The 21612-nt window shown below is 51.0% G+C and overlaps 6 protein-coding genes and 1 non-coding gene across 7 annotated transcripts; 4 read left to right on the forward strand and 3 right to left on the reverse strand.

Annotated features, from left to right (window-relative positions):
• Positions 1-219: 219 nt before the first annotated feature.
• On the reverse strand, positions 220-842 carry CC1G_15773 (hypothetical protein; the record flags this gene model as incomplete). The annotated part of the gene is made up of 4 exons (XM_002910007.1): positions 220-520; positions 573-610; positions 668-691; positions 759-842. 4 exons carry the CDS (start codon positions 840-842, stop codon positions 220-222), a joined length of 447 nt encoding a protein of 148 aa, XP_002910053.1.
• Positions 843-3187: 2345 nt separating this feature from the next.
• On the forward strand, positions 3188-5616 carry CC1G_13098 (hypothetical protein; the record flags this gene model as incomplete). The annotated part of the gene is made up of 15 exons (XM_001838128.2): positions 3188-3227; positions 3286-3313; positions 3632-3673; positions 3741-3812; positions 3870-3968; positions 4019-4114; positions 4169-4288; positions 4348-4640; positions 4797-4961; positions 5021-5033; positions 5095-5175; positions 5235-5241; positions 5314-5373; positions 5430-5502; positions 5561-5616. 15 exons carry the CDS (start codon positions 3188-3190, stop codon positions 5614-5616), a joined length of 1245 nt encoding a protein of 414 aa, XP_001838180.2.
• A 409-nt stretch (positions 5617-6025) lies between these two features.
• Positions 6026-7042, reverse strand: CC1G_13099 (hypothetical protein; the record flags this gene model as incomplete). The annotated part of the gene is made up of 4 exons (XM_001838129.2): positions 6026-6064; positions 6124-6394; positions 6453-6613; positions 6986-7042. 4 exons carry the CDS (start codon positions 7040-7042, stop codon positions 6026-6028), a joined length of 528 nt encoding a protein of 175 aa, XP_001838181.2.
• A 1887-nt stretch (positions 7043-8929) lies between these two features.
• Positions 8930-16144, reverse strand: CC1G_12231 (high-affinity cell membrane calcium channel; the record flags this gene model as incomplete). Its single annotated transcript, XM_001838130.2, has 24 exons — positions 8930-8982; positions 9038-9105; positions 9161-9392; positions 9443-9594; positions 9651-9961; positions 10012-10197; positions 10255-10366; positions 10419-10448; positions 10511-10687; positions 10746-11010; positions 11062-11105; positions 11160-11390; positions 11456-12511; positions 12569-12765; positions 12819-13099; positions 13156-13441; positions 13502-13946; positions 14002-14177; positions 14246-14335; positions 14394-14612; positions 14659-14741; positions 14798-14834; positions 14927-15497; positions 15546-16144. The coding sequence occupies 24 exons, from the start codon at positions 16142-16144 to the stop codon at positions 8930-8932; spliced, it is 5901 nt and encodes a 1966-aa protein (XP_001838182.2).
• Positions 16145-18012: 1868 nt separating this feature from the next.
• On the forward strand, positions 18013-18384 carry CC1G_12232 (hypothetical protein; the record flags this gene model as incomplete). Its single annotated transcript, XM_001838131.2, has 2 exons — positions 18013-18146; positions 18210-18384. 2 exons carry the CDS (start codon positions 18013-18015, stop codon positions 18382-18384), a joined length of 309 nt encoding a protein of 102 aa, XP_001838183.2.
• A 328-nt stretch (positions 18385-18712) lies between these two features.
• Positions 18713-20667, forward strand: CC1G_12233 (cytochrome P450 52E1; the record flags this gene model as incomplete). The annotated part of the gene is made up of 8 exons (XM_001838132.2): positions 18713-19090; positions 19118-19378; positions 19455-19466; positions 19556-20078; positions 20127-20182; positions 20235-20373; positions 20431-20587; positions 20610-20667. 8 exons carry the CDS (start codon positions 18713-18715, stop codon positions 20665-20667), a joined length of 1584 nt encoding a protein of 527 aa, XP_001838184.2.
• A 678-nt stretch (positions 20668-21345) lies between these two features.
• CC1G_20254 lies at positions 21346-21456 on the forward strand. The gene has a single exon. It is a non-coding gene; the product is annotated as a tRNA-Leu (tRNA).
• The last annotated feature ends 156 nt before the right edge of the window (positions 21457-21612 follow it).

Raw genomic sequence — 21612 nt, forward strand, 5'->3', positions numbered from 1 at the left:
AAACGAAGGTGTCGAACAAGTACTCGACACTGAGGACCGTACCGTCGACTGACTCCTCATCCACGGAGGAATGCCGCTGAGAACCACAGGGCCAGGTGCGGCAATTGAGCCCGGATCCAGTGTAGGGGTCGAATGGGAGGTGGAAGACCGCGGAATGGTCGATTCTATCATCAGCTTCGCAGGCCGAATTTTGGGCCCGTGGTAGATCGAGAACCCCCTTCACAGTCGGGGTTGAGCGCCTGGAGCCGCCAGAGACAGACCGAGAGGCAGAGCCAGAAGCCAAGGTTGACCCAGAAACAGAGAGATGATGAGGACGAGATGCAGCGACAAATGCCTCATCAAGCTCCCAATTTTGATCCGCTTTCCACAGGAACGGAGCGAAGCATTATCGGCGATGTCACGACCGTCCTGGACCAGCCAGAGACAGATAACATCGATGCTTCGCATCGTCGTGCTCGAGCCCTCAACGCGCGGCCTCTTTGCGGGCATTTCAAGCCTGTCGTCCATGGTAGTCACGTCACTGCTAGAAAGTTAGCTACACCGCAAAGGGCAGGACAAGTTGAGAAATAGACATGCCCATCAGAGTTCGAATGCGACGCGATGTTAGCAACTTGAAGCGATCCAAAGATTAGTCCAAGGAACGTCACTTGGTCGACTGGGTCCTTACCCCGGTGGGTCGTCCAGGAACCTCCTAGTGGCAATGAAAGTTAGCCATACCGCGATTTGACTTAAAGTTGGAGAGTCGGAAATAGACGTACCTTTGGGTGTTCTATTCCTTTAATCATGGAAGGACGTGCGTCCATAAAGTTATAGGCGCTTGATGTGTCGTCAGGAGGGGGCATGGGGGCTCGTTTAGAGGGCGGAGAGCGGAAGGGAGCTTTGAGTGGACTAATACAGGTCGAGTACGACGAGGAGATTGACACTTTGAGGGACTTTGGCGAGCCAGGCTTTATACCCCAGCGTCGACCGGAGACTCGCTCACTTTTTTACCTTTGTTTTTCTTCCTTCTGAGACGGACATTGTCAGGATGCCACTGAGTCCTTTCAGATAGTCAAGACACGTTGGATATTTGTTGTATCCCCTCTCACTCTCTTTCTGTCTCAAAGGGGACCTTTACAGTAAAGAGACCTTCAAGTTTCGGACTCATGCGCGGTGGCACTGTGGAACTTAGAGCACATCATTGTGGAAAGAAGTTAGCACTTTTCGTGACTCAAATGGATTGGTGGCTCGGAGTACAAGGGTTGAGTTTATGGAACTTCAAACAAAAATAGTTTCTTTCAACTTGGTGACACAGCGAGAGTTCTCAGCATAGAGCCCTGAAAGAGAGAAGAAAGTCTCAAAGGACTCTTGCTGTACATGTGCGTTGGGGCGTCGATGACTCGCTGGCCAAGTCCTTTGTAATTACTTTGCGAGCCATCGCGTTAAGGTATGCACTGCGCGATAGTGTCCAAATACCGTGGCTCACCTTTCGCATGCCAACTTGAAAGGAGCAAGTTTCCTCGCCTTGAACATCTATCATCGCAGCCACTCCGTTGGTGTATGTACTTTGTGTTCTCGTCTTGTTTTCAAGCCACAGTGGCCGTCGCCCCACGGCGCTCTTTCAAGTCATTCCACGCCAAGCTTTGGGCGTCTGATTATTTGATTGCATTTGTTTGTTTCTGGAGGTGTCGACTTCGGATATGCGCGAGATCGATGTATGATTGTGATACAGAACAACGACGTGCTGCTACTCGGGGACCATTAACTCATCTCAAGGATCGCCTTTTGTGTCTCTGGATATTAAAAAAAGGCTCTTCTAATGCACTGGAATGCCACACATGGACCGACAACGCGTCTGTGCCATCTGGACCGATGATATGAGCTTGTTACGGCCGAGTGCTGTGCCCATCTGCCACACTCGAGACACGGTCGACTGGCGATATGACGTTCACAGCCTTGAAGATGACAAGAAAAACTGTGACTTGGCGAAGCTATCACATCTTCTGGGTTCATCAAAGGAAAGCACCCTTTGAACTTGTGGAACTCGATACAAGAGTTCTTCTTCCTTTGTGGATAATGGATTCCTCTGGGGAGACTGGAAAACAAGGAGGGGGACTTTCTGACTCACAGAATGACGTAGCTTTGAATTGGAATCCTTTGCCTGTTTCGCTCTGGTGGCACTCCGTATTCTTCTTTACTCCCATAACTCTTGTGACTTCCTCGACGAAATGGCCTTCTCTGAATTTTCAAAGAGATTCTGTCGGTGGCCGAGCCACAGCTTGATTCTGAAAGGATACGTGCTCTGAGTGGCGTGTATCTGATTCTCGAGGCTCTATAAAAGCTGGTGATTGAGACTGGAAAAGCTCGCCATCGGAAACAAGCTTCACTCTCTCGTGCAACCCCAATCTCTGTCGTTCAAACGCGCGAGTCATCATGACTTCTCATCACTGTCGTTACATACACTGGATATTGGGCATCACAATATCCACTGCTCTCTCAATGTGGGTCCCGATGTTTCCTTTATCAAACGATTTCGACGGGTCTCTTACTGTCATCGGTTTTTAGGAACTCCATGATTGAAGGAATAGAATGTACAAGTTACTCTAGAGTTTTGTCTTTACGACTTTCTAACGTGTTTCTTTCTCAGGCCTCTGGCTCGGCGCACCCGTAAGTACGTTCATTTAACTTCATTCTCTCGGTTCACAGACGCGTCGTCCTTTGACGCGCGACTCATCTCCGCTGTTGTTTCTCTTTCTCTCCGTTCGAGCTACATTCTGACCTATACCAATAGGTCCCAGGCGGCCGCTCAAGGCCAAAGAAACCCACCCTTTTCGATCCTGGTCGATCAACATGGCTTACAACCATAACATGTTCAATGGCGGCAACGGGTGCGTTCGATTTCCTAACTTTTGTGTAATCGGCGAACTCGTTGCTGACTCTGATCGAATTTCCGTGTTTCTTCCCTTCCACTTCCCTCCTCACCCCTCTGTCGTTCATGCTATCCCCTACTTCTCACCAGCTTTCCCAACGCTCAGACTGGTTTCAACCTCCAAAATATGAGGTGGGTTTTCGTTCGTTTACCTTCATTCGCTCGTGCCACAGAGACGCGTCGTTTTTTTTAACGCGCGACTCATCTCCGCTGTTGTCTCTCTTTCTCTCCGTTTGAACTCCAGCCTGACCAAAGTCAACAGCTCCCCGGTGGTCGCTCATGGCCAAAGACCTTACCATCCTCCAAGCGGTGTTCAGGGGTAAGTTGTAGTTATCCAGGAATCCCTCCACGAAAATGTGACGCTAATTCCACTTCAGCCGCTACTCGCCGTCACTTGGATACCACGTGCAAGCGGCACCTGCCCGTCTTCCGAAAAGGCACGATGAGGATGTCTATGAGGAAACTGTTGGGCTGCAACCCGTGTTTTATCCTCAGGACCTTGATTATCTCGTTCAACAGTCAACCCCCGCGATATCGTTTACCGCGCCAAACATGGACCGACGCGTCCTGCCTTCGGGGCTTCCTGCCATCTCTTTCTCATTCCTCCCTTCCGTCTCTCAGGACGTTGAATTTCCGTGTTTCTTTCCTTTCACTTCCCTCCCGATCATCCCTCTGTTGTTCATACTTCTACTATCCCCTACTTCTCACCAGCTCTACGTTTAGTTACACGCGAGACGACGTCCAACGTTACGCCCAAAATGAAAGGTAAGAACTGGTTTGCTTCCTCACTTCTACCATGCCACACTTGCTCAATGATGCGCTTTCACTTCAGCTTCCACCCGCCTACGAATTCCGAAGGCTATCATCACTTCTCATACCACACCGCCGCTGGTTCGGCTAACTTGTAAGCGGATTTGTGGCGCGCTACCTTCAGATGATTGGGTCTAATGGCGTCCGCTAGTACCCCAACACACAACCTTCGGGGTACATATGATCCACCTACTAATGTCACGCCAATGAGCCACACTTTGCAGGCAGTTAGACATGGTTGGGAAGGACTGTAAGTGTTTCTTTCCTTGGTAAACCTTGATTAAGTCTCACATGCGATAGTTCGTCCAACAATGATACATTGCCAGGTACTCAAACGGCAACATACACGCCGCTTGTGGCTCCTCAACGGACGACTGTGGGCCATACCGATGAGAGGTAAGAATTCTCGACAGATTTAATACGCTCTATCTCCAACGGTTTCTGTTCTAGAAATGAAATTTCAACGATATACAGTGCCCAGCCAGTCAGCGCATCAGCGCCTCCCATGGCTACACTTGCCTCGCACGATGCTTACTTTCGTGCTCGCGAGGACACGGCGATTCAACTTCCGTAAGTGTATGTCCATATTTCCCGATGTAAAATTCCACGAAAATGTGACACTAATTCAGTCGACAGAATGAATGTTACTCGCCCTCACTTGGGTACCGCGTGCAAGCGGCACCTGCCCGTCTTCCGAAATCGCACGATGAGGATGTCTATGAGGAAACTGTTGGGCTGCAACCCGCGTTTTATGCACCTCAGGACGTTGATTATCTCGGTCAACAGTCAACCCGCGCGACGTCGTTTCCCGCGCCAAACATGGACCGACATGTCCTGCCTTCGGGGATTCTTGCCGCCACGTCTTTCTCAATCCTCCCTTCCGTCTCTCGGGATGTGGCTACTGGGTCACCGGTGCTCAAGGGTAAGTCGTAGTTCCTTGATCCTCAATGCCACCAACGTTGACGCGCAACTATCTAGGACACTCGTGAGAACAATTCCCGGTCAATCACTCGTCGCTGGTCCGACGCCAGGGCCATTTATGCACTCTTTTTCTACGTCGTTCTAACTCCTTGAAAAGTCGACAAGTCGAAATTCAATGGCTGTCGTGGCCCTCAGGGCCTGTCCAAGCGCACCCGGGCTCCTACGTTCATTTTCCATCCCTCCCTCATGTATTCAGGAATGCCGTACAGCGAAACAGCTACCCACCTTCATCTTCGACTTTGGCTGCTGGCTCAGCCCAATAGTGAGTATTCCTTCTCCACAAGTCAGTGTTCACCAAACCGTTGCTGATATCTCCATCAGCCTCAATATTCCTGTGAGTTAACGCATGTTAATGTTTAATCTGTGGTTCCACCGAGGCTGACGTGATCTATCAGGGCACACATGTCTTCTGTCGGGTTCCATAACCCCCCATCTTCCATCTTCCAGACCAGTAACCCAGGGAGCACACGTTTAGCGTGCGCCACACCCCCTCTGTCCAACAGAGAGTTTCTACACCTGCAGACGCGCCTTCGAGATCATTCGTAAGTGTTTGCTTCGAGTTGTCGGTAACGAGCCCACATTGACACTTACAATCTCAGGACATCGATTCATAGACTGAGGGTAACCCCCCGTTCGCGTATCGCGAGGCGCTGGGGAGCCGCTCCAACCCCATGGTGCGCAGTGGAATGCGCAAGTACCGCAGGAGCCGCTGGCGACTACCTACTCACAGGGTGTAGCCGTTCGCCACGAAATTGTTCCGCAGGGGAGCTCGAAGAACCCTGCGGGTTTACCCAATCAAACAGGTGTGTGTACATTATCTGGTTCTTCTTGTTTCGATACGGTACTGAGGAGATGCTGTAGGGATTACGGCGCTCCATCTGCGAAAAGACCACGGGAAGAAACAGGCCCCAGCCTGAGCGGTCTGATCGCTCACCCGACAAAGAGGGATGGGTCTAGGAGGCGGCTGGCCTGTGGCTCCATGCCGCAGGTGAAGACCACCCTTATTGCTTACCCATATAACGTTATCGTCCTTTTTGTATACAGAGTATGTAGTATCGTTATGAATAACTTGAACGCTTTCCAGATGAAATCGGATCCTGTGACGACAATCGTTGTACTGGCACAGGCAAGTGACTGAAGGTATATGAGCATTATGATAAAGCGCCATCCAAAGACATGGTCAGCTGCCGATTACGCCCTCAGATGTCCGAACAGACGATGTTAAAAGTCAACAAATATATTATTACGAGTCGAATGGATACACATGAGTGACATGAGCACGACTTTGATAATTGATTTGTTGAGGAGACGATGAGCGCCACCCGTTTAGTAGAAGAAAGTGATGTCCCAATGGGTTCCCTCGTCCTATGAAACGAAGGTCAGAGAGCGTCGTAGAAGGAAATGTAGCCCGCAAGAGTACTTACGACGAACTCGTTCCCACTGGGAGACTCCCATCGGCGGTACGAGCCTCGCTTTGAGATCTCCTCAAAGTTATTCATAATGTAATCGTTGAGCTCCTTGAACTTGCGCAGGTCGACCTTGTATCCAGTGCCGTGTGAGTAGGTGCCGCTAGCGTGGCCGGTCTCGGTTCCACCGGTGATAGTCAAAGACCTGCCGACACCGTTCTTCAACGCGATGACGCCACTGATGGTGTGGCTGCAGATGTCCTGGAGCGAGGTGCAGTTCGACTTGGACCTTCATAGAGAATGTGAGCAGCGATCCAGTGCGGGCGAAGCGGTTGATTGAAGCTTACTTGTCCTTGCAGTTTCCGGAGGACGACCAGGTGATGTCGTTATCCTTCAACCTGGACTCGGCCTGCGATTGAGTGAGCTTGACGCATTTGGTTTGCCTGGTCTCGAGGGCCGGCGAAGCGGCAGCGAGGGCAGCGAGGGCGACAGCGACGATGGCAGAGAGCTGTCGGCAGAGTGAAGTATAGTGTTAGTGACAACGTCGAGAGTATTTGTGAGAGTGCGACTTGCCTTCATCTTGACTTTGGATTGATAAGTAGCTGGGGTGCTGAGGAAAATAGAGCGATTTCTGAGCCCTATTTATGTGTTTTTCGAAGGTAGTCACGAGCTCTAAAAACTGAGCAACGAGGTTGAGACTTACTTTGCTTTACCGCTGTCTAGACTCTTGCTCGCCCTTCGGTGCGAAGAATATCTTTACTTCAGCGCCAAGAGCCCGACAATCGCTGCCCAAAAGAGTACTACAGTGTCCTATTTGGGCCTTTTTCCGAGCCAGAATGGATCGGGTTCATTTGTACAGCACCATCAGCGACCCTCCCACCGGCCCTCGGCTCTCTCCCCGGAGTTGATCCTGTAGCATCACTGCGTCTGTCGCCATGCCCGCCCCAACCAGTGTTATTTTTTCGTGCGTCGCTGTGCGTCATCGCCTTCGCCCGCGTTTTTTCCCCTTTCTGCCCGCATTTGTCTCTTTTCTGCTGTCCGTGCCCTTCCGAGCCAGAATGGATCGGGTTCATTCAGACAGCAGCATCAACCTACGTTCGACCGGCACTCGGTGATCGGATCTCCGAAGTTACTTGTTTTGGTATAAATCTCCGGGAGCCATCCCTCCAAGCGCTACTCAATGGATTTGCGAGTGATGGCATTGAGGGTAAATAATCCTTAGAACGAGCCTATCGCAAAGGCCAGACGGAATATAAGCAAACAGCGGCTTGCGCAGTGCGCATGAGCAATGCAGCGCAGTGCTGGTAAGCCCTGGTAAGCCTTCTGAGATATTTCATTTCCTTCCTGTAGCTCACTGACAGTTGCCAGTCTCTGATTCAACGCTCTCTGCGCGTGAGGCGTACTGGCTCGGAAACACGGCGCCTGGCGGCCGCTTCCCACAAGTCTCTGATGGAAAGCGCTGAAATTGGACATCACAAGCGGAATGGCCTAGATGGCAATAGCCGCAACCATTAACCTGTGATAGTGATCTACGGAGGGTTCTTTTCGTCAGTTATATGTTTCAGCCTGACGTTTGTCGTATGGTATCTAAAATTCAAGTGATGCGATAATTAAGATCAAACTATTCTCGAAAGCCCCGAACAGGATCGTCACGAACAAAGGACCTCATTAGCGCCGCCCCTGATAATTACCGTGATCTTCACTTCTTTCGGCGCTGTTGAATGTTCCTGTGCCATCTTTTGGTCAGGTGAGAGTCTACTCGTGATGTACGCACTTGAGGTGGCAGGAATTTAGGTAGAAGAGGTCGAAACAATTGATCGCAATAGATCACAATGTACAAGGTCACGGAAATGAGTCCCTGGTGGCCGCCGTTAAGAAGGTCAGGGGGACGTACCTCACGGCTTCCACAGGCGATTGACGTTTGTCATTACTCCATAGTTGCTCCGAGAGGTAGGCGCCATATCATAGCTCAATCTTCACGAAAGAACAAGAATAGGAGGAAGAACCATTTGGAGGACAGTCAACTTCTAGTAGCATTCTCAGTGAAGGGATAATTTTCCTGTCTATCCTGTCTACCGTCGTCCTTTCGCTGTGTGTCTCTATGCGACTTCCGAATTCAAGAACGGCCTATCTTAGTTCACAGGGCCATGTGGAGTTAGGGAGAGGGGTCTGAAGGAGGACCTAGTACTTGGATTTTTGCTGATGGATCCAAGCAAACGCTCCCAGTCGAGCACACAAGACGTTAATCATGAAACACGTTCCGGTTTGCCATTCCCTTCCATGCATGAGGCGACCCGAGGTATCTGATCCAAAGACAAAGTTTGGCCCTGGCCTGTTCACAGTACGTTCATCGATGCTTCCAAAACAGGGCTCTTTATGTTGAACCTCGGAATAACCGAGAGCCTTGGTAGCGTTCTCGCTTTCGAGGATTCTGGCCTGCCAAGCATCCGAGTCGGCGACGACTTCACATCGCTGAGTCGTTGACCCACGCAAGGAGGAATAAGGAACATTCCCAGCTAGACAATAGTGTGGTTGTAATACAAATGATGTCTGTCTACAAGGAGAAATTAAATACTGTTTAAATCATTGCGAGAAGATGGCCGGCTGTTGCATGGCTTTAAGCATATGGTGTACACTAGACCTTTACTACCTACTAATAATAACTAAGCGTGAACGAAAGAGGAGAGTTAAAAATGATACGAGAAAACCAAGTCCCAGAGAGTCCCAGATTCAAGGAAGGGCGAAAGCGAAGAAATAATGATAAGTTTCAAAAGATGGGAAGTGTTTATAGTTGATGGTTAAGGAACGGCATTAGAAGAAGAGGTTAGGATCCTTTTCGGTCGTCTCGTTCTTGTTCAGCAGCTTCCATCATGATATCTGGGCAGGCACGTGAGTACGATTAAGGAGTTCGAAGGTAGAAAGAGGCACGTACCACCCCAGACCGAGGTCTGCATCGCATTCATGATCTCATCCGGGTCCTCCTCCACCATCGATGAACGACTACGCCGCGGTGTAAGTCAACGAAAGCCAATGAGACTGGGACACAGGTACATACTTGGAGCTGACACCATCCGAGAACATCGATAGTGTCCGTCCTTGACTGTTCCGCTTGCCATTGCTCCTTTGCAACCTTGCACTGCCGGGTTGGAGCTCCAGCGAAAAGGAAATATCTTGAGCGGTGACACGTCGACTTGGTGTAGGGCTTCCTGGGGAGTCTGGTGATGGAAGGTACATTGACGCAGAGGGTGGCGTCTCCGGCATGCCGTCAACCACGATGGAGGGGATTTCTGCCAGCGAAAGTCAATGGAATTCAAGCGAACAGGGGGAAGGAGCACACCTTGTTCGTACTTGCTCGCCCTCTTCTCCTCCAAGTGTCGAAGGAAACGACGACGGAAAGTCAACGTCCGAAGCAACGACCGGACGCGGTCGAGGTTAACAAGATCAGTAACCAGCTTGTTGACCTCCGTTCGGATGACCAAATCATCCAGCCTAAACATCCCGCATAAGCACACAACATCACCATTTAGAAAGGAAGGAGGACATACACAAGGGCTTCGGCATCGACGATCAGCTTGTGGTGAGCAAGAAGAATGAGCATGTTGGTGAACGAGATCCCAAGGCCGGGCTCATGGGAAATAGTGGCTTCGTGGTACAGCCTCGCATAGACAGTCCTACGCTTCCTAATCTCCTGATAGTCGATTGTATCTAGCATACGTTCGAGCTTGGACAAGTCGACTCCTTCGACGACCTTGGGTGACCACGCTTGCTCGCCGAGAGGGTCGCGACAGAAAGCGAGAATGTTGGGTACGCTGTACTCGGCAGGGTATATACGGACTTCGAAGATGCCGCTTAATTTCTGCAACACAGGGTCAGCGATAATCACAGAACACTTCAGGTGATACCCACATTGAAAAATTTGGTGAAGTTCTGGCGCTCTAGATAGCCAGTTCTAGGGTTGGAGTACTGGGCCCAAAGCTTCTTGAAAGACCTCATCTGCTCTCTCGTAATGGACTTGGCGCCACTGCCCGAAGCTTGGAATACGTATGAGAAGTTCTCGACGACCACACCAGTGAACATGTTGACGAAGATATACTGAGAAGCAAGGATTTAGTGAGGATAAGTAGCGCGTTTCTGACAAGGTAAACAGACCATGCTCAAGAGGTTCCAAGCTATGAATAAACCGAACGACCAGGCGGCGCTTCCACAGTCCGACGAGTGCTGAGCGGAAGGGGCCGTGGTACACCGAGGGTAAGACAAAGCACTAGTCATCGCGTCAGATACGTTGTCCTCAGTAGAAAGGGAACATCACTCACTAGTCGTGCATGTACTGATTCCAACCCTCCCTGGAAACAGAGAGACCAAGTCAGTGTCCGGCAACCGGGATCGATGATTCGAGATAACATACCCTGTACTCTGGAACGCCAACATCACCAAAGCAGACCCGAGCGACCTAAAGTTTGTCGTCCGAGTTTCGTAGTCACCCCACTTGGCCAACCCAAACACCTCAACGAATAAGATCCCAAAGAAGATGAACAAAATGAGCCACAACCCAAGCAAACTGAGGATCACAGGCAAACTCGATCTAGAAGCACCTCAGGTCAACCTCAAGGGACGTGGTAGAACAGGATTGAGGTACATACACAGCAGTCTTGAACAGCATGTTCAAACTGTTCGTACGCTGGACGAGCTTGAAGGCGATGCTGACCAAGAATAACTTCTGGAATTGCACGACCACAAAGTTGCGGAGGCCCGCCACTACGAGGATGGTGGTGACAAAGCTTCCATGGGCAGCGACAAGATCGAACAAGTTCCATCCGTTGGCCTTGAAACTTCGCCAGCGGAGGCCGTAGAGTCGAACGTAGACATCGATGATGAACAGCATCATCAAGGCAAGGAACAGGATGTCTAGAACACGAATCAATCAGGAATATTGCGCACGGAAAGAGAGAAACTTACTCCTCGGCATCTCAGCAACCTTGTTTGTCGAGAACGCTTGGGTCCTAAAACGCAGACGATCAGTCGCGCTACCACAACTAACGGGCTGAAGGACCTACATCAAGGCGATGACATGCACCACAATCAACACAGTAAACGTCCTCGACCACCATCCATGCTTCTGCACAGCACGGTCAAAGCACCACGCCTGGAACCCATTCGCCGGTCTCCTCTTGGGCCTCTTCGACGGCTTCTGCCTCTTGAACAGCTTTTGCAGATCGATCCACTCTCTCTGAGCCATAGTAAGAAAGGCCGATCCAGTCCTCGAACTGAAGTTGCCTATAATGATACTACAGTGACGCGTCAACACTTGATCAAGAAGCAGAGAAAGGGAATATAAAAAGGGATGACATACCTAATGAAGAGAGTCAAGATAACAACACCACCGAGGAGGTTATAGATGACGAAAAAGATCGAGTTCCACTGCGACGCATTCGTCCTCGGCTGTTCGTTCGGACCCGTAATACTCGCCACAACCCACATCGCATCCACCCACCCCTCAAATGACACAATCTCGAACAAAATCAACAACGAGGACTTGAAGTTGTCGAAACTGAAGGTCGTCGACGGCGAGGGGTTGTCCCACACCCTAGGAACAGGGAACGGGAACGAGTCGCCAATAACGGTGTTGGTGTACTCGTTGACACAGTCCGCCAGCCCATCCACGTCACCATCATTACACAGATTCAGCTTTCCGGCAAAGATGTTCAGACCCCATACGGCGTACGGAATCATATACAACAAAGCGAGGATAGCCGCGTCCATGATACGAAGGGCACCGGAGATGATGAGGTTCTGGAAGGTGTTCCGCATCTGGTCGATCAACGTGATCAAACGCAAAGCACGAAGAGCCTTCAATGCCCGCGTTATCCGACTGAGACCACCGATGAAGATGAGACCGGTCACGACATTGACGATGATGCCGACCATGATCAAGAAGTCGAGGCCATTCCATATACTGCGAAGGTAGGCGTTGGGAGTAAGGAGGAACCCATCAGCGATGACCTTGATCAAAAACTCGATGAAGAGGGTGAATCCAAACGCCGCTTCAGCGATATCGAACCATGACCCGCGAACGAAACCGTGCTCCTCGTAGTAGTTCCGTCGGTACAACGGCGTCGCTACACTCTCCACCACTATACCACCAACGACAGTCAGGAGGATGATGAGCTGGAAGATGGGGAGCGCGACCGGGGAGTAGGGCTCGCCGAAAATACGCTCGCCTCGAGCCGGCTGCACGACCTTCTGACACATCTTCCGGAGCCAGTTCTTCTGCGAGATGACCCAGAAGACCTTGTCGTACGATGGGTGATCACGCATGAAGTCGGCCTTCTGCGCGCGCCGCTCTTGGTACTCGTCGTCTTCATTATCCTTGTACGCGGCTTCGTTGTTCACCGATGCAATGAGTTCACTAGAAGAAAGAACGATCAGCTCGCACAATCTTTGAGGATTAGAGGCTCATGCTCACAGGTGACGCTCGATCTCTTCGTAATAAGGATCCGGGTTCGAATCTTGGCTGTGACCTTGTCCACTCCTGAACGTGTTCATCGGGATCGCTTCAGCGGATTGCTTGGCGTCTCCCGCAAATAGCTTCTCCAGCGCAGTAATCGACTTGGACGAATAATGCTTAGGCCTGAACCGACGCTTGAGCAAACTCTTCGTGTTCTACATCCCATCATCAGCATCACTTCACCAAACTCGAAGCGTAATACACGCACCGACATAGCCCTGTCCTTCGGATCCGCCTTGGGGATATTGTAGTCTTGCACCAGCGTTTTCTGCATCGGCAGCACCAAGCTGGAGGGTAAGTTCTCCACCTTGACTGTGACCGGGTTCGCCTTGATCCACCGATAAGGATTCAGCTTTCTAAACCACGAAGCCGTCCCCTTCTTCTCCTGCTGCTGACTCCAGTAATGCGTAGCCTGCTTCCCCTTCTTCGCTTCTTCCGCAACTTCAAAGTTCTCGTTGATGACAGCAATGAACATCTGTAGGACGATAACTAAAGTTTCGTTAGCCAAAGCAAACCAAAGCTCGAACAAGGAAAATACGGCGTACAGTTGGCGAAAAGCATCCAAGCAGAGATGAAGAACAGAGATATCGCAGTTTGACCAAGCTCAATCTGCGCCTGTCCAGCCCCATACAATACGTCGACCCAATTCTCCGACGAGAACACTTGATACATCGCCAGAAACGAATTGAACAACTCTCCAAAGTTGATGTTGGCGTCGTTCCCCAGGTCACCTCGTAGCAGCTGCACCGCCACGAGGGCTGCGATGTAGTTGACCAGCATTAGGAACAGTGACATGTTGACGAGACCATACATGTTGCCAAAGACTGCGAGCTGGATTGAACGGGTGTCTGTCAATATCCCTCGTACAATGGAAGTGAAAATGCTACAAACCAGTAAAGGCTTCATACGCGGTACGACCAAGATAACCCGATAAAACCGGACCAACTGGAAGATGGTGAACCAAGGATACAGCGTCGAATTCCTAATAACCGGAATCTGGATGATCGAGCACACAAGCGCAAGGAACGAATCCAGCCAATTATTCGCATGTTGAAAGAACGTCCGCCAATCCGGGAGTGTGGCCAATACCCGTAAAACGATCTCCAAGTCGAATGCGCAGGTGATCGCGAGCTCTCCGTAGTAGAGGATGAGTTCGTGTTGACGCGTCATGTCGACTTTTCTGCTTGCTTGGAGGGCTAGGGAGGCGAGCGCGAGGAGGACCCAACACCATTTGGTGTGGCTGTAGAACGTCTTGGCGATATTGGTGCTGCTGGCGGATTTGCGGTTGTCCACGACAGCCCATCCATCATCCATGTCCTTCTCGGTTTGGATGAGACTGTACAAGTCGCCAGTTAGCCATGATCATACTTCGAGATGGTCCAGATACGCACGGAGCAGCACCGAAAGCACTCTTCTTGGTCGCAGACCGAATCGCAGCAAAACTATTGGTGATAACCGCCACGAACAGGTTGATCAACCAAAAGTTCAAAACAATAACTCCAATAACGAAAAAGAAGCAAGAAACGAAGAATTCAGCGTCCATCATTGAGTACATCAACGGGGTCCACTATTGTCGGAGGATCATCAGTTTCTCATAAAACTTTGAGATTGAGTGTGGTGAGAGATTAGGCTTACCCCGTTGGCGGTAGCAATAATGACAACTTGTAATGCCGCGTAATGAATGGCATCGAAGCTTTCGATATTATCTTTAGGGTTAACGGTTTCCTGGTAAATGAACGTCTATCAGCGATGGAAGAGCTTGGCGGAACACGGATGTACAAACCTTGCATGTCTGCCCCAGCGGGCAGATGTATCCCTTGACTGTGTTTGAACGGCGACCATCCAATTGCACATAGCCCACCTCCCGAAGTGTAACGGGATCAATGTATCCTCCGCAGAATTGTTCGTCGATGAGAACCTCGGGTTCGCCAAGAGTAGGGTTGAAGAAGCAGGATCGCCGCAAGGAACCGCCGAATGATTGAATACCGATAATTCTGATGTGCTTCATGAGCTCAATCGTCGGTCAGGAGGTTAGAGGACTGACTCACGAAAATAGGACAATAGCAAATAACACGAATAGAGCCACGCTTGTAAGTAGAGGCCTTGCTGTCTTTAAGGAATGCATGATAGTCTACAATGTGATTCGTCAGTCACTGAGCGCATTAGCAGAATCGGGAGACGCCTCACCGTGGTACCAGACGTAATAGTCAATAACCTCGCCGTCCTAATCACACTCATCGCCCTAAATATCCCGATGTGATATTCTCCCCTCTCCAACCCTGCCATCGCCAAAGCAAACGTGATCCAAAAACTTACAATAGCAATAAAATCAATCCGACTCCAGCTCTGTCGAAGATATGGTACATTTCGAGTCGTTTTGTCGTGTAGGTGGTCGATGCTCAAGCGGAAAGGGAGCTTGATTTCATCGCCGTTTTGATAGTCTGAACGCATCGCACGAGAAAGGAAGGTTGGGGTATTGGGATCACGGATAGTTTGGTGAACGGAGTGTGCGACGTGTTTTATCCGACCTTTCAAGGTTCCGTCGTCTGGAGGGGGTGGGGGATACGTTGGATGTATGGAAGAGGACATGCCGTTCCTCGCGGTGGGAGGGGGAACGGTTGCTGTGAGTGGTGAGGCGGAGGGTGGCTTGCTGGACGAAAGAGCAAATGGTCGTAGGAGTGTTTGCTTCATAGTGCGGAACTTTTGTGTGATGGATTTCCCCCTAGACAGTGAGGTCTGACGTGCGATGCCAGGGCCAATGGGACCGGGTGTGGGTGTATAAGTTTCGGCAATACTGTTAGTGTTGGGGGCGGCGAATGGTTCGAACATTGAAACGTCTGGGTCGAAGAGGAATCCCGTCACTGCCATTCGAGCCAGGGCTTCAACCCTAGGGGGAGGTTAAAAAGAGATCATAAGAGATGATGGGGATACATACGTGAACACGATGAAGAGACCAAAGAGAACGTAGTCTTCCCAAGTGTGAAAGTAGCCCTTGACCCTTGGAGGGAGGGCAGGCCCGTTGGCGGTGGGTAAGGTCAGGGATGGAAAGGCCTGTATTGACAAGACGACAGCGTTGGCGATGATCAGGACCAGGATCATAGGTTCCGTCCATGGATGAATCAGGAACCGATACAGCAGCTGCCTCAGCTTGCTGTCGGGGCCCAAGAAACCCAACGTTCTCCCTCGCAACGGCAGAACTTCCTTGAGGTCAACAATGGCCGGTGGTCCGTCTTCTTCGCTCTTGGCCGACATAGGTTCGTCCAAATCCTTCAAACGGAGTTGATCAGCCATGCCCGTGCCAGCGAGGTTAACTACCCGCAGCGACATCCTGCGCAGCCCTCCCGACACCGTCTTTATCGCACTCTCGCCCAACTTTAATGGCGATTGCGCCACGCTGTACCTCTTCCCGCCAGATTTGCGCTTCGACCGTGGAGACATCATAGATGCGGCGCCAGAGTTTTCAGGGTCGTCCGAAGATGATGAAGGCGATACTATTTGCGACGGACTCCTGCTTCTGCTGCTTGTGACACCCATCTGGGACATGTTGGCGGTAAGATGGGCTTCATCGTCTTCTCTATGACCGTCGTACTCGTCATTGTCGCCGTGGTCGTGGATAAGGGATGTCCGTGAAGGTCCCGCTTCAACGGACGAATAGTAAGTGTTTCGGACTTCATAGAAGCCTGGTGTTGTGAATGGGTCGTCTGTTTCGTGTCTTCTGCCAATGTATCTCGCCGGCGCCGTCGGTGGTGGGCTCGACGTCAGCCTTCCCGCCATAAATCGAGTTGGGTTCGTATCCGTAGCCGACGATGGGACCTGCCCCAAGGGTCCGAGAGCTTCATCAATGGATTCTCTATTTCCCCAGCTCGTTCTTCGTCTCGTTGTACGAATATTCACCTCCAGCGACGGAGATGACGGCGCCGAAGGGTGGTTGAGACGCGCACTGGTCAGGCCGACGTTTGTGCCCGATAAATCGACCGCGGAGGCTGCTGACTTTGGAGACGGCTGGTGAAGATAAGAGGGTCCTGCTCGGTCGTCGTCCATACAATTTTTGGTGCTCCGAAATCTTCTGGAACCCTCCCCGTCGATACCGCGACTGTTGTGGTTGCTCGTGGTCGTCGCTGTCGTCGTCTAACGGAGGTTGTTGTCACCCAAGCAGTCACGGTCGTCGGTAACAAGATGCCGTGGGAACTCTGACTTAGGCGGCGCGACAGCTGATTGCAAGTTGATTGGAGGCTTTCCCAAGCTGGCCAAGGCACACTCAGCCCCGAACCACTCGGAGAGGTGACATTGTCTGGCAGAAAGTGAATTTCTTGAAGTGAGAATGTTACATCGTATAGTAGGCGTGGAAAATCTACCCTTGGTCAAACGCCTCGGACCGTTTTGAGAAGGGATTCAATTCAATATGACCGACCAATTGGCTCGACCTAGGCTTTACTAAGTAAACAGAAGTGGGTGGGGTTAAGGAGACATCAGAGCCGGACACCGTCGGTAGAAAAGCCTTCGAGGGGACTATTCCACGGCTTTGATGATCAACACTGAATACATAATGATACTGGGTTGCGGCAGCATCCAATGCGACATCGTCGGAGTCGGGAACATGCCAATCCCGGCACTGCTATAATGAATGCCCTGGGGAAGTTTCAAGGGAGTGTTCTTGGAAGGTGTCGGTACAACCAATAGCCAGTCATTCAGGGACCTCCAAGGAGTTTCTCAGTTTGGCACGTGCAATGGTTTTCCCCACAGCCCGGCCGAGGGTTCAGAGCTTTCTCGCGGAAAGACCGGACCAAAGCATGTAGCGACAAGTCGTATGTACCTCTGGACACAGACCTTTAACTCTATGGAACATTTCCGGAGTTGAGCCTATATGAACTGAGAGTCATAAGAAGGCATTGGGCCCGGGTCCCCCAATAAAACACCGCGCCTTGCCAGTAGCATTTTCCTCGGAAAATGGCTAGGGGATCAATATCAGTGACATCACTCATATTCAAGCTCGTTGTGAAAGAAGTTTAGACCCTGGAAGACTTGATTGCCAGACTCTGGTGGCTCGTTCTTCCCTCTTTCCCTCATATCGACGATCAGCGCTCGCGGATTGTTAATACCAACCAGTCTCTGACTCACATGACCACGAGGAATCGTCGTGGAACCGACCCAAATGCCTTCCGCAATCAACACTGTCGGCGACCGGAACATGAGGACATCTTATCCCTGAAGCAAGTCGCCCGTCTTACGGTACAATCTATAAATGGTGCTAGTACACTTGTCACAACAGGTCCTCGTTGTGACCTCAGGGCTAGACCGTGGACATACTCCAAGGAACAATCGCTTTACATGTCTTCCGACAACATTCAAAGCGCTCAGTAAGCTCCTAGCTCCACAAACCTGTTCAAGGATACCTATCACCAATGATCAATAACCCGCAAGGACTCGCCCAGGAAGCGCCCACCCGGCTATCCGCAACAGGAACCGCAACAAGTCCACTCCCACTCGCTCAAGCTCAAGCTCGCCCACGAGGCCCCGAAATAGGTACTGTCACGAGGTTACCTCGCCGCCAATATGTTTTTATGACATTGTGACTGGGAATGGCGCTCATTTCTCGAAGTCGGAGGGATGGATCGACCGATGTTGGTGGTTGTTTGTTCCCGTGGAGTACTGATGCCATCGCAAAGGCAGGCCTCTTCTGGATGGTCACAGACCTTCCCGACCAGGAATTTCCGTCTGGCGCCATCCCAATGACCACGGCATGCGAGCTTCCCTTACCCCTCCAGGAGCGATAAGTTTGCAACTCGGCAATTATATACTTACATATCCAACGGCACCATCCCACATTCCAGGTTCAGAGCGCGGTTCAGAGGGAGCTTATCTCCATCGGTTATCACACCCTTGAGCATTTGACGTGTGCTTGCGGTGCTTTCAATAGGTGGAAAAATCTAGCCAGCGAGATCGCCCAGGCTTGCTGCTTCTTTCCACTCTCCACCACACCCGACAGAATTCGCTGCGGATTCCGAGTCGCCCCTTCCCCCAATCCGCCTTCGAACGTATAAAAAGCTTTGAGCTCGGCGACATTCAGCTGTCAGAGCTTGCCTATCTTCGTCGTTTCTCGCAATGAACCCCGCCTATTATCGGGTTAGGGTGCTCCTTGATGTCTGTCACTCCTTCCTGCTTCCTATTGCACTAGTGCACCTGGTCTTGTTTTGGTTCGAGCTGGCGCTTCCGCGGATTCAACTCGTCCTTATCTACGTGGGATCCGTTGTGCTCTGCTCTGCAGCGAAAACCTTCTACAACGATCTCACCCAATGCCGGGAGCTTCGACAGCATCTTAGACCGATTCCAAGGGTGGTCGGTCGGTGGCCCGGGAATCTGGATATCCTTTTGCGAATGATGAAAGACTTCAAGACGAGCTATGTTCTGGACGTCTATCTGCAGCTGTTCAAAGAGTACCAGTGTACGACGCTCAACCTCAGGATCCTATGGAGAGATTGCGTACGTCGCTTTTCGATTCGCTAACAGCAACAGCACTGCTCGCACCGCTTATACATTCTGAGCACCGCACCATGTCACGTACTGATCCATACCACTCTAGATCATATCCATGGATCAAGACCATACCAAATACGTCCTGGCAACCGGGTTTGGGCGCTTCTGGAGAGGTCATGCGCAGAAAGAACGATTGTCCGTATATTCGGGAATGGCACGGTACATGAGACTCAAGGCTCACAACCTTTTAGGGAGACTTTCCTAGGGAGTGGGATATTCAACAGGGACGATGACGTGAGTGACCCACCTTCCCAAACGTCTTTCCAATTTCGCAGAAACTGAATTCCCTCTCCGCCGCTCTTCTTCACAGGACTGGAAAGAGGTGTGTGACCTTTACGATACGGCCGCCCGCCGGCGCCTGGATGTACTTAGAGCCACTCAACACTGACAAAATCACCGGGAACCCTCCAGCATCGTGCCATAGCCCGCCCCTTCTTCGCAAGAGACCGGATAGAAGACTTCGACAACTTCGAAACCCACACCGCCCGTACCTTATCCATTCTGACATCACTCGCCTCCACCCAAGAAGCCTTCGACGCCCAGGATCTCTACTCCCGATTTACTCTGGACTCAGCCTCCGAGTTCCTTTTTGGCAAGAACCTTGATACTCTATCTCAATCACGACCTATTCCAGGACAAACTGTCATGGGACCAAAAGGGTCCGCAGTGGAGGGAGATTGGGGTTCGTTCGCAAAGGCATTCGAAACCGCCCAGATTAACGCGACGACGAGGGCGAGGATTGGACATTGGTGGCCGCTGCTTGAATTGTTTAAGGATAAGAACGCGGAACATGCTGATGTTATACATCGGTGGCTTGATCCGCTTGTGCAGAGAGCGCTCAATGAGCGGACTCAGAGAATTGGGAGGAAGCGCGCTGATTCCAAGGCCTCCTTGGGAACCAGCTTTCTCAAGCACATAGCTGAGTGCGTCGATGGTAAGTATACACCCTCGATGTTCTTTCCAGTTTCTGACCGGTTTTCAGACCCCGTAACGATTCGTGACCAACTGTTAAACATGCTATTGGCTTCGCGGGATACAGTAGGTACTCGTGTTCCCCACAAGCCAGACATCTAAACACAGTACCCCCCAGACTGCCACCGTACTTACCTTCCTCACATATCTCCTCGCCACACACCCAGACGTTACCGACCGCTTACGAGCTGAGATCTTGGAACACGTCGGACCAACCTCCCATCCATTCCCCGATACCCTCAAGCAACTAAAATACCGTACGTCCACTCGTCTGATCACCGACCTTCACGGATACTCACACACTCTTCCACCAGTACGAGCAGTGCTCAACGAAACAATGCGCTTATACCCACCTGTACCCCTCAACATCCGCGAAACCCGATCGGCATCATGTACTCTTCCCCCATCCGACCCCACCTACGCATCATCCGACACCCGCCCATTCTACATGCCCGCTAAGACAATTATAATGTACTTCCCTTTACTGACCCAGCGCAATCCCGCTTTGTGGGGTGAAGACGCCGAAGAATTCGTTCCCGAACGCTGGATAGACCCCGACCGCGCTTCCAAAATTGTTAATAATCCTGCCATGTATGCGCCGTTCAGTGCTGGTCCGCGGATAGTAAGTCAAAGTCCCCCACATACAACCACGGATGCCCACCGGTTATACAAAATTCAAATGCTGATGGGAATCTCAATCACAGTGCCTAGGCCAAAATTACGCCTACAACCAAATGTCCTACTTCGTCGTTCGGCTGTTACAACAATTCGACAGGTTCACGCTGGCTCCCGAGTTCCAGCCTCCAGGATCCCTCCCTCCAAAGGAATGGAAACATAGACAGGGGAGGCAGAAAGATGAGAAGATATGGCCAGCCGCCGCTCTGACTCTATTTGTCAAGGTGAGTCCGCGCTTGGTGTTTCTCTCATTTGAGGACTTCCCGGTAACCGACGATTACTCAGGGCGGTCTATGGGTGAAGTGCCATCTCGCAAAGACACATTCCTAATCCTTCATACAGACGATGTGCCATTCTTTTGTAGCCATACGCATCTAAACCTGACAGTTATGTATTTTAACTCCTACGAACGTAGACAGTTACGGGATAGATAGATTTTCGATACCACCTGTATCTAAACACGTTGAGGTGAAGGTGAGGAGGACCGTATCACAAAGTTGTGGCCGAGTTTCTGCCACGACGTCGTGTATGCCTAACCCCACCTGGATCCCAGTGGCAAGATGGCCGAGCGGTCTATGGCGTGTGACTCAAGCGAAAGCTTGCCTCTGTCATTAGGGGTTTCTCATGGGAGTATTCCCGCGTGGGTTCAAATCCCACTCTTGTCAACCTTTTTGCACCTTTTTGACTTTACAGCCGTTTGCATTAGTCTTTGCGCGAGCGATGTCGCAGAAACCAATCTTATCGCGTTCCCATCTAGCATCAATCATCGTCCAGATCGACCATCGTCAACACTTTCAATTTCTTCACACCACAAGGACTCG

The sequence above is a fragment of the Coprinopsis cinerea genome, assembly GCF_000182895.1.
Source record: "Coprinopsis cinerea okayama7#130 chromosome 13 map unlocalized cont3.13, whole genome shotgun sequence".
In the NCBI taxonomy this organism is placed as follows: Eukaryota; Fungi; Basidiomycota; class Agaricomycetes; order Agaricales; family Psathyrellaceae; genus Coprinopsis; species Coprinopsis cinerea.